General features: G+C 41.6%; 1 protein-coding gene across 33 annotated transcripts in view; it reads right to left on the bottom strand.

The window, feature by feature from the left end:
• Positions 1-12,467, bottom strand: part of TANC1 (tetratricopeptide repeat, ankyrin repeat and coiled-coil containing 1) — a 341,829-nt gene that overhangs the window by 75,315 nt on the left and 254,047 nt on the right. For 27 of the 33 annotated variants that reach the window (XM_086355114.1, XM_086355089.1, XM_086355126.1 and 24 more), the window contains 2 exons: positions 3,092-3,222; positions 1,882-2,068 (listed from right to left, as the gene is read on the bottom strand). In XM_086355114.1, coding sequence (XP_086211240.1) covers positions 1,882-2,068; positions 3,092-3,222 — 318 coding nt within the window. The remainder of the gene's footprint in view (positions 1-1,881; positions 2,069-3,091; positions 3,223-12,467) is intronic. The other 6 variants (XM_086355118.1, XM_086355139.1, XM_086355121.1 and 3 more) reach the window with 1 other exon arrangement.

The following is a 12,467-nucleotide window of genomic DNA, read 5'->3' as shown; positions in this document are numbered from 1 at the left end:
AAACCACTACAATGAGAAGCCTGCACGCCACGATGCAGAGCAGCCCCAACGGCCACAACGAAAGAAAGTCTTTGTGTAGCAATGAAGACCCAGCGCAGTCAAAAACAAATAATTTTTTAAAAGATCTGTAGCACTGGCCAATTTCCTGAAAAAAGACAAACTCTGAGGAGAAAAGGGCATTGCAGAAGAGCTAAGAACACTGTAAAGGAAGTCATCTGGCCATCACAGAATCAATACCACAGATCCATCAATGGTCGACACTTCAGAGACAGACGGGACATGAAAACAGGAGTAACACTGGGGAAAATCTGTTAGACAGAATAGCAGGTGGGGAAGCAGAGTTAAAAGGGAATTGGAAGAATAAGCTCACTGGAAGGGCTTGAAGTGGAGTGAAGAAAATTCAGACCTGCTACAAAAACCAGTCACATGCAGTTAGTCTGCAGAGACAGAAAGTAGATTGCCCAGTGAGTAGGTCTGGTGTATGCAGGGAAATGAGGTGTGACTTCTAAGAGTACAGAGTTTCTTTTTGAAATGGTAAAAATATTCCAAAATCAGATTGTGGTGATGGTTGCACAATTCTGAATAAACACAAGCCACTCAAAAGTTTAAACGGATGATACTGTGGCATGGAAATTATATCTCAATGAGACAATTAAAAATGAAACAAAAATCCATTGAAAATCCTGATCCAAGAGAAAACAGGGAACAGGCTTGCCTTCCTCTTGCTGCGGGGCCCCTCACAAGAGCTGTTAAGGGGGCGACACCAAGAACTTCACAACCCAGTCCAGGTATCACACGTATCTTCTGAGGCAATCTCCAAAAGACAAACTGGATGAGCCTGCAGTTTGGTTTTTCAAATTACATATGAAAGAAATTGCAGGTGACTGAAGAGAACAAAGAGCTCAAATGTCACTGCATTTGGTTACATATTAACGTGGAAGGAAGTGGGGCTCCTTCCAATAATAAAACATAAAATATTCCTCAAAAACACGTGCATCACTCAGCAGCAGGGAAAGGGCTGAGCTGCAGGAGGGCACCAGGGTCAGGCAGCAGCATGGCCTGAGAGCACAGGAAGCCGGAGCAGCCCACCCCCAAGGGAGCAGGCTGTAGACCAGGACGCACAGCCACCCAGGCCCACCTGCAGAAATGCAAACGCGTTCCTTCTGGGATGGGAGGTAAAAACAAGGGCTCTTAAATTCCCTGGTTGATTCTATTGTGCACCTGGGACTAAGAAACTACTGAACTCATCAGAAGCCTTACTTACGATTTCCTCAGAAGTATGCAAAGAACTCAATTAAACATTCGCGTCACCTAGCCAACCAGCCTAAGAGTCACGACTATACTCTGTGTCTCCAGACAATCAGCTCAGCACATCCACATGTACTTTGCAGGCATGGGTGTGGGTGTTGGGGGGGTGGACTTAGAACCTCCAGGCCTCCAGACAGTGGTCAGATGCCATTAGAAGAAACAAAAGAACAAATACATAGGCATAAGTGGGAAAATCAGTGACCTTGAGATCTGGCTGGGAAGACTTCTCAATATGCAGGGACTTCATTGTCCTGTGGTGTGTCCTATACATACCCAATACCCATCAAGTGGATTAGTGACAAGGGAAGATTTTTTTAATGTCATAGGCCAGACCTGATGTGGAAAATTTTTTACCACATGCGTCCAGGGTTATCAAATAAACACGAAGGAATATAAAAGCCAATGTTTCAACCGCTCAGCTGTCCGTGGAAGTTCTATCTGCAAAGGACAGGGTAGTCCGGGCAGGCTGACCTTCACAGACCGCACATGCTAAAACCCTCTTAAGAAGAGCCTGGTGAATGCTCTGGCTGAAATGCATGGAGCCATCACATGACCGAGCAGTGAGCGTCTTACCTATAATTCCACTGTCCTTGCTTTCCAGGGTGGAGCTAGGGCTGCTAATGGTCTCACAGGGACTTTTGTTGGCTGCCGTCTTGCTGACACAGCTATTCAAGGTTGAGCAGGGGCTATCGGTGCTAGGAGAGGCGGTGCTGCTCGTAAGAGTGGAGCAAGGGCTGATGCCTTGGCTCAGAGCTGTGCACTGCAAGACGAACGGAAGGAGGAGTTAGCGCGTCTACACACCCTTTTGTAGCTTCATGGTTTTAGCATGAAAAACAAACAAGAAAATGGAAAACAGGTTTTCTTTTTTACAATCCAGGGATCTTAATATATACAGTCTTCCAAAATTTAAAAAGAGAAATCTCCCTTAGTTCTGTTCGCCTCCCTGTGATCTTTTTTCTTAAGAGGGCAGTCTTGGAAATAATTTAGTGGGAATGAACATTTGTAAAGCAGAAACAGCAAACAGGCAGACTTCCTTTCATTTAAACTCTGCAGAAGACAAATGGGTTCTTTGACCTCTGTGTGGAAAATCTGGGAACTCTGTTTTTGTAATGTATCATGAGCACCACAACCTGATTCAATTTTTGGAAGATTTATGGGCTCTGCGATCCAGGGAAGGAGACTGGTGGCCACTGTGATCTCAATCAATGCCTGACACCCTCGCAGAGACCCTGGAAGGGGCAGAGGCTCCGGCCCCTCATTGCTATTCAGAAGTACACTTCTCATCTCGGATGTGGCAGGCTGCCGTTCCCTAGGAAGGGGAGTGCTCTTCCGAAGATGAACCTTTTGATCTTATTTTATTTTGTTTCCACTCATCTTCTATAAATCTTTTCCTCACCCCACTGACCCTCCAAAGTCTAAACCAATTAAAAAAAGCACAGGAAAGTGCATACCAAAGCAGCCGGATGAAAAGAATGGTGCTATAAAGATAAAAGTGGTATCATTCCTAAGGAATTCTCTAGGCCACTTCAATTCAGTTACTCTTCTCTGAGTGGTGACCAGAAGGTTAATGTGGACATTTTTGTAAGGTCTGCACCCTCTGCTTCTCCCCACTCCCTACTACAAAGGTTCACAAACAAACTGTTGAAATTTAATTTCAATACACAATGGCCCAGACTCATCTGGTCTGAACAACAACTTCCCTACTCAGGGAGGAGGCAAGACGATTATGCCGTCATTCATCCTCCGAGCAGATATAAGATGCAGTATCTTCCTCGGGCATTACCATGGTTTCATTTTTTTCTTCAATGGTTATGTGTGTGGCACTTGGGATCCCTTCTCCCAGTAAAAATCCCAGTCTTGTCAACAGTTCTTGAGCTGCCGGCGAACAGCTCGGTTCATTATCGGCCTTTGCTTCTGGAACAAAGAAAGAAAACAATGAAGACACCCCTCTCAGGAATTTCAGTATCGAATCTGGAGGACTTGGCATTACAGCTGCTTGTCTGGTGCTTTTGTGTATTTTTATAAAATGCACAAAGTTTGACAGTGCTGCCTGTCCCCTAGCAATACATTCTAATTAAGAGACTGTGACAGGTTAAGAAAACAGTAAAAGGGAAAAACCAAATGCACAGGGTGAAATTGTTGACCTGAATCCAAAGGTACAGTATCATTATCTGTAGCAAGTCCTATTTCCATGTCATTAGGAATGGTACCTGAGACACCAAAGGCAGAAAAAGGCCTCATGCTTGAAGGGCACCATGTGTCCAATGCCCACAGAAGGCTGAAATAAAGGAAAACCCAAGTGGCATGCTGGCAGAGTTACCTGGATGCTGGGGGGAAACTGAAATGCAAGCTCTCATTAAACAAGGCAGGGGCACAACCACGTCAGTCTGTGCACACTCCATAGGAGTGATTTGCATCCAATACACTGAATCTTCCTTTAGAGGTAAGACTTTAATAGCAACACTGTAAATATTTGGTTTATTTGGCACTACTGTAAGTTCTGCTTTTATACAGAGCTCTTTGCTTATTGTAAAGCAAAATAAAAACTGTAGTTTCTTATAAAAAAAACAAACAAACCAGGATTCAAACGCAAGGGTCAGTCATCAGGGATCCATGCTGAAACAAAGATCTTAAGCCCCAGTAAACTGTGTCCCAAGAGACAGGACCCAGGAGTACACCCTGCTGTCCACGAGGAGACGTAGAAAAACTGGATGTGCTTTCAGCACACTCCATAGTAATGCTGGAAGCATGTTCCATCTGACAGTCACAGGGCATGTTTGGAAGCCATGCCTTCCTCTGGTCTCCTTAAGGTTGGTCATCATGCTTTGTGCACTCAAGAGAATTTTATTGTTGGATTTAAGTGTTGAGCTGTAGATTAATCTTGTATCCAAACTCTAAGGGAACTTAATGATGGTCGACAAGATGATATTCACTTCATTCCAACACCTCTCTTACAGTTTTAAGCCAGCTCAGCTTCCATCAGGGAATGAAATAATGTATAACGCAACTGTGCTTACACAGTTAGAACTTAAGAACAACAAGCAACCTGCAACAGTCATTCCTCTTCATGTTTTGTTGGTTTTTGTTAATTGTCTAGGTACCTAGATCCATACATTCATGAACCAATGTCCCTGGATGTGGAAATCTGCAGATAATGGGTAATAGGTTATAGAAACATAAAATGAGGAAAAATAAAATCTGAGATATTATCTTTGACATACAGGATCATCACCAAAGTTCAATGCTAACTTTGCCTTTTGTAAGAAAATACAAAAGACAACATAAGCAGAGCTGAGAAAGACCATCTTTATTATTCTCACCCACATTATCAGTTTTGCTAAGTCATGCTTGCAGGATGGTAGCTACAAGGGAAGTTAAATCAGTTGTATCCTCAAGGAAGGAAAAGTACCCCTGCCCTTGCCTGCTCTCAAAAGCTCCCAATGTTTAGGGTGAGAACAGCTGTTTCCCAGCCTGGATATTTTTCAGTTGCTGTAGCATACTGCAGGGGTAAAATTAACCAAGACTTGATTGTTGTGGGTTGAAAGAGCCCTGATGTTTCTGGATCATTTGCGATAAACTCTTAACATGAAAGAGCAGTGGCCCCAAGCCAATGACAGGGGTAAGGGAGCCACCCCAGGGCGGGCCAACCACACCCTCAAAGCCACCCTACAGAAGATTCCTTCCCACCACAGGTCTCCAACCACATTTTGACTCTTAAGATACATGGGCACTGGTGAAAGGAAAGCAGGAACCCAACCAAATCAGCATAGTCCAGGCACACCCAAGGGCTGGGCCACTTCAGAACAGGATCCATGCTGCCCTCCTTGCCCTTAGGCTCGAGCAGAGCAGCCACTTTATCTTAGGTGGCAGCTGGACTGGAGGGAGAACAGGATGCAGCTGGAAAGGTGAAGAAGTGGGTGAGGGGCCAGAACTCAGCCATTTCCCTACTCCACACCCCTCTTTCTTTTCAACAGTCTCTACACTGTGACCCAATTGTGACTTGCCCCAGAATGTCTACCTTCTGGTTCAACCTGAAACACTCTGAGGAAAGAGCCAGAAGTGGCTCCCAGTTGGCAGCTGCTGTCACAAAATTCACTCTGTTGACAAACAGGACCTTTGAGACCAGCATCCTATGTAGGTCCTGCAGCGGGGTGGGTTAGGATAGCAGATTCACACCAGACTGTCAAGGTTTTCAGTTTAAGTGTGTGTGTGTGGGGGGGGGGGGGTGTGGGGGGTGGGTGTGTGGGTGTGTGTGTGTGTGCACGTGGGCGCGTCCACACACAAATTCAAAGACAACTAGTCATCCAAACTATCCCCCTTCAGGCAAGTTGGGGAGCAGTGGCCATCGCAGTTGCCCAGATACACAAAGGACATCCAAATTCATCATTAACTTGTTCTCTTAACTGTTCAACCTGAACTTTGTTGTTACCAAAGCTCCAAAACTCTACCCGGGTTTGGGATGAACGAACAGATGTTCTGTACTGTAGTTTTGGCATCCATTAAGCCACTGCAATTTTCTTCCTTCCAAAAGCTTTCCAACTGTCTTTTCATCTTACTCTTTCTACTAAAATGTCATCCTAGCGACCTTCTCCTCAGAAGTCCCCTTCAGCCTGAATTCCTTAATCCACGTCAAGCTGTCTTCGTCTTTCCTTCCCTAATGCACAGGGCCCTCTCTTGCTGAACTTTTCATTCTGGCAGAAGGACTCCTGGGTGAAGTATGACAGGGCCGTTTTGGGGAAGATGAGCTGCCCGGGAAAACACTCTGATACACGTGACTGTGAAATGGAAATGGATTTCTCCTTTCATAGTCAGTCACCAAATACTGAGATCTGAACAGTAAGAAAGAATTTTCTTTGAGCTAACAATTCCAAAATGACTTCCACACCAAAATCCAAATGGGATACCTCTAGATGGTCTATTTCTATCCATGTGGTTAATACTAAATCACTTATCAATTATGGGTTACCTTACCCAATACAAATGGGCTGAGGACTGGAGAGAAAGACCTCATCTCTTAGCAATGCTCTGCTATCTCATCATGTCTGGGGTTGGCCAAAAAATTTGTTCAGGTTTTTCTGTAGCATCTTATGGAAAATCCAAACAAACTTTTTGATCAACCCAATAAATATCCAACACATTTATGATGGCTGTATCTGAAGCTGAGAGAGTAATCAGCCTCACACTCCCTAGGATCCCACAGGTAAGCTGACAGTGATTGTCCTCCCAATAATGTACTCAGGCAATCCTTGCTTTCAAACCATTGTGGAATAATCATGTGGAAAAAAGCAAAGGAGATTGCTTCAATCACTCCCTGCCTGGCTCCTTCTAACTATTCACACTTACTGGATCACATTTAGGGGCACCAACATCCAGGTATGGTCCACAAAGTGACTATGCCCCCAGTTACCGCCATCCTAACTTCAAACCTGTGTGTGCCCCTTATAACCATCCCCTCTTCTTTCCCTCCACAGGCTCAGAGGAAAGGACTGTACACTAAAGCTATTCTGGACTCCTTAGTGGGTGAGCCTCTCCAAACCTCAATTTCCTTATCTTGGAAGTGGCCATCATCCATTTCTTTTTGATTGTGAAGTTCAAAACAAATATGAGAAACACCTAATAAACCAAATATCTCTGAAATAAGACACCGTATCAAAGGTGATCATTATTTCTACCAAATTTAACACTAAGAGCCCACTTTCTCACTATTATTACTTCACTTTCTGTTTTCATGTGCTGTGCTTAGTCAACTGCTCAGTCGTGTCCGACTCTTTGCAACCCCGTGGACTGCAGCCTTTCAGGCTCCTCTGTCTATGGGATTCTCCAGGCAAGAATACTGGAGTGGGTTGCCATGCCCTCCTACAGGGGATCTCCCTACCCAGGGATCGAACCCAGGTCTCCCGCATTGCAGGTGAAGACTTTACCATAGGAGCCACTAGGGAAGCCCGTGGCTCCCTATTTATATTTAATGTGTACATGTTTCTCTTACATAAAAATACTTTTCTATTTAGAATTTTCCTGCCTTAATTTAACTGTTTCTGAACTCACTATCCTTTCAAAACAACAAATTCCCTCCTTTGGCTGAGTATCAAACTGTTCCAACTTGGCCCACATCTACTGCTCATTTCCTATCTAACAGTTCCCTCTTCTTAAAGCCGGACTCTACTAGAACTGCAGAGGTCCTTCAGGATTACCAGTGATCATGCCACCAAGAGAAGCCATTTCTCCACTCTCCTCCTCCTCCTCAAACTCAACAGAGCACTGAGTGTTGTTGATGATGTCTGGCCATTCACTAGCACGTAGTCTAGAACCACTGACTTAACATCAGCTTCCAAGACAGTACTTCTGATCCAGTCTGTTAACTGCCACACAGCCTTGACTGATGTTAAATACCTCCCTCTCTGCCTCTACCCGTCCAGGACCTGCTTTGTGCTAAACCTGTTGCTGTCCTTGCCTTCTCCATAAACCTTTTCCAGTTTCTTTCTGGTTGCTCCCTCTCCTAAGCCATCACCAGTCCCACCTCCTTGAATTTCCAAAAATATTATTTATAGAGGAGCATCTCTCTAGGCACCTGATCTGGTTCTGTCAATAACGGGTTTCTAGTCTGCAATATGAAAACACAGTTATCATATTGTTGTCCAGTTGCTCAGTAGTGTCCGACTCTTTTCATCCTCATGGACTGCAGCACACCAGGCTTCCCTGTCCTTCACCAACTCCCGGTGCTTGCTTAAACTCATGTCCATCGAGTTAGTGATGCCATCCCACCATTTCATCCTCTGTCGTCCCTCTCTCCTCCTGCCCTCAATCTTTCCCAGCATCAGGGTCTTTTCTAATGAGTTGGTTCTTCACATCAGGTGGCCAAAGTACTGGAGATTCAGCTTCAGCATCAGGCCTTCCAATGAATATTCAGGACTGATTTCCTTTAACATGGACTGGTTTGATCTTCTTGTAGTCCCAGGGACTCTCAAGAGTCTTCTCAAGCACAACTATTCAAAAGCATCAATTCTTTAGCACTCAGCCTTCATGATTCAACTCTCACGTCCATACATGACTACTGGAAAAACCATAGCTTTGACTAGACAGACCTTTGTTGGCAAAGTAATGTCTCTGCTTTTTAATACAATGTCTAGATTTGTCATAGCTTTTCTTCAAAGGAACAAGTGTCTTTTAATTTTATGGCTGCAGTCACCATCCACAGTGATTTTGGAGCCCAAGAAAATAAAGTCTGTCACTGTTTCCATTGTTTCCCCATCTATTTGCCATGAAGTGATGGAACCAGACGCCATGATCTTAGTTTTTTGAATGCTGAGTTTTGAATCCGTGTGCATTCTTTCACTCTCCTCTTTTGCCTTCATCAAGAGTCCCTTTACTTCCTCTTCACTTTCTGCCATAAGAGTGGTATCATTTGCATATCTGAGGTAATTGATATTTCCCCCAGCAATCTTGATTCCAGCTTGTGCTTCATCCAGCCCAGCATTTCACATGATGTACTCTCCATATAAGTTGAATAAGCAGGGTGACAATATACAGCCTTGATGTACTCCTTTCCAAATTTGGAACCAGTCCATTGTTCCAGGTCCGGTCCTAACTGTTGCTTCTTGACCTGCATATAGATTTCTCAGGAGGCAGGTAAGGTGGTCTGGTATTCCCATCTCTTCAAGAATTTTCCACAGTTTGTTGTGATCCACATAGTCAAAGGCTTTAGCATAGTCAACGAAGCAGCAGATGTTTTTCTGGAATTCCCTTGCTTTTTCTATGATCCAACGGATGCTGGTGATTTGATCTCTGGTTCCTTTGCCTTTTCTAAATCCAGCTCGAACATCTGGAAGTTCTCAGCTCATGAACTGTTGAGGCCTAGCTTTTTTTGAACATGACCTTGCTAGCATGTGAAATGAGTGCAACTGTGCGATAGTTTAACCATTCTTTGGCATTGCCCTTCTTTGGGATTGGAATGAAAACTGACCTTTTCCAGTCCTGTGGCCACTGTTGAGTTTTCCAAATCTGCTGGCATATTGAGTACAGCACTAGAACAGCATCATCTTTTAGGACTTGAAATAGATCAGCTGGAATTCCATCACTTCCACTAGCTTTGTTTGTAGTGATGCATCATAAGGCCCACTTGACTTTGCACTCCAGGATGTCTGGCTCTAAGTGAATGATCACACCATTGTGGTTATCTGGATCATTAAGATCTTTTTTTGTACAGTTCTTCTGTATATTTTTGCCACCTCTTCTTAATATCTTCTGCTTCTAGATCCATACCATTTCTGTCTTTTATTGTGTCCATCTTTTGCATGAAATGTTCCCTTGGTATCTCTAATTTTCCTGAAGAGACATTATCATATAAGTTATCTTTAAGTTTTTCATCTCATGCATCCCATACTGAAACCGTCACCAAATCTTACCATTTCCTCTTTCAAAATGTTTCCTGAATTAGCCTTTTTCTCTCTCGTCCTCATCCTCTTCAGTCTAGATAACAATTAGACTCTGAATCAATTTTGTCATCTATTTTTATTTTCTCCTTCTCTAAGCTGGTGGTTCTCAAATTTCTGGTGTCAGAGCTCACCTTTAAAAATTAAGGACTCCAAAGTGTTTAGGCTTATGTGGATTATGTCTATGATATTCATCATGTTAGAAATTAAAACTAGGAATTTAAAAATCTATGTTAATCCATTTTAAGTTAAAAATTACATTAACAAATAACACTTTTAGAATAACAACCATATTTTCAATTTAAAAAGTTACTTAAGAATGGCATTGTTTAAATTTTTGCAAATTCTTTTTAACATCTGATTTAGTAGAAGACAGTTGGATTCTAATGTCTACTTCTGGATTCAATCTGTTGCGATAGGTTCTTTGGGTTGAAGCGTGTGAAGAACTGTGGCTTCAGAGGGCTTTCTTTGGGAAAGGGAGGAACCTCTCCAGTTAATTACAGATATTCTTCTTTGATATCACCCCAAAACTTGACAAGTAGCAATTTCTTAAAGGTTAGTTCCAGTGTTGACTCTGAATCTGAATCAATGAACTTTCTGTGCTCTGTTAAAAGAAAATCCAATGGTGTGTTTTATGCTTCAAATGGATTTTACCCATGCAAGATTTTGTAACACCATGTATTGGGTCATTTGGAAAATACTGGTTTTGCAGCTCTTGCAAGTGTTGACACATTTTATTATACAACACCAAAATATCACATTCATTAACATCACCACAGATCTCAACAGAAAAATCCTGAGAAACCATCACACTCACTGTGACAGGTGCAAATTCCCCCAAACCTAATTTTCACTCAAAAGGTCAATTTTTGTCACTGGAACTAAACCCTGCCAGGTGTGTTGTTGTTTTTTTTGTTTTTTGTTTTTTCATAGAAGTGACATGCTCATTTTGTTCCTTTTTGAGAAAATATATGCAAACTACCCAATTTGGAGTAACTAAGATTTGTCAGGAGTACTTTCAAGTAAAAATGATGTTCCCCGTTTTTTATTTGAATGGCTAGTTCAGCTTGCAATTCAATCACACATGTGCTTTCCCTTCAGACAGCCATCATACCTCAGCACACAGTAGACACACTTTCTGCAGACTTCCAATTTCATCTCACCACATATTTAAAAGGTGGGTATTCAAGGGTCAGGGCTTAAAATTCATCATTTTGGGGGCTTCATCAAGGACATTTTTCAGTTAACTATTATTTCTGATGCAAGTGGGTGGTGGTAAAAAAAAAAAAAAAAAAAAACCGACATGCAGCCCTAGAATAATAGCAGGTGCCCCTACCCTGACATGTGCTAAGGCATTGGAAGTTTTACCAACAATTGCTCTTGCACCATCACAAATATCAATGTAAAAGAAATGGAAATATCAAGTGTTATTATGAAAAGAGCGGTGACTTCACAGACCCCTGAAAGGGTCTTGGGGATGCCTAGAAGTCCATGTACCACACCTGCAGTCTTTAAATGTTGAACTGTACTAAATTCTCTTTCTTTAAAATAACAAATAAAATCATAATTGCACATACCCTCATCCTACTAACTGACCTCTCATCTTCCATTACTTTCTCAACTCTTTTGGGGTAAAAGAGATGTGGTTTACCCTCACCAATTCTATTTTTTTAATCACATACCCACAACTTAAACTCATTCACTTGCCCAAGGCTCCTGAGACGGCCATATTAGGCACAGTAACCTTTTTTAATGGTCCATCTCCTTTTTTGACTTCCCTGTGTATGTGTGTGTATATATGTATATATTTTTAACTGAAGTATAGTTGACTTAAACAATGTTTCAGGTGTGCAACAAGGTGATTCAGTTATACAAATACACATAATTTTTGAAATTATTTTCCATTATAGGTTATTACAAGATATTGACTATAGTTCCCTAGGCTATATAGTAAACCTCTGTTGCTTGTTGCATATCTATTTTTTAATTAGAAATCTAGCATTCTACTAATACTAAGTCAAACAAATGGTATCAAAATATCATAATTTTTTAGTTTAGGCAAAAATTCATAAGTTTTCTAAGATATATATATTATAGATACTTACACAAAAGTTTTTCTACTACACTTGATAAAGGCTTAAGAAAACATTAAAAAAAAAGAGATGGAGAAACTGAGAACATAAACTAAATGAAATGGTAGCACTGAATATGAAATAGAAAAGTGAAACAAACTAGATAAAAGTAAAAGATCATCACACAGTCCAGATGTTTTTAAACATAACTGCTCACTAGAAACATATCTGGAGCTCTGGAGAAAAAAGCATACCTGAGCATTTGTATTTTTCAAAAAATTTCAAGATAATTGTGATACACATCTGGATTTTTAAAAGTGATATGGGTTTTTCTACTAGACCCTAGCTTTGGTGAGATAGAGGTCTATTATTTTTCTGTTGACCAATCATGATACAATGGTATTAAATGAGTAATAGTTACATCATCACAAAAGTAAAAAATGTTTATCAGTTCTCACAATCAATGGCCAGACAAAAAATAAAAGATAATTACAATTGCAAGCCATAATGGGAATATGACTAACTTAACAATATAAAATAATTACATACAATTTGGGGGTGTCGAGCAGAGTGATGTAAGTGGAAGTACACGTTTGCATCCACCCACTCAGTCTACGTCTTTTGGTTGGTGCATTTAATCTATTTATATTTAAGGTAA

This window comes from Bos grunniens, chromosome 2, assembly GCF_055505025.1.
Source record: "Bos grunniens cultivar Pamir isolate PY7600 chromosome 2, Bosgru_T2T1.0, whole genome shotgun sequence".
NCBI classification, from domain to species: Eukaryota; Metazoa; Chordata; class Mammalia; order Artiodactyla; family Bovidae; genus Bos; species Bos grunniens.
Note: the sequence above shows the minus strand (reverse complement) of the source record. Positions and strands in the feature narration are given on the sequence as shown.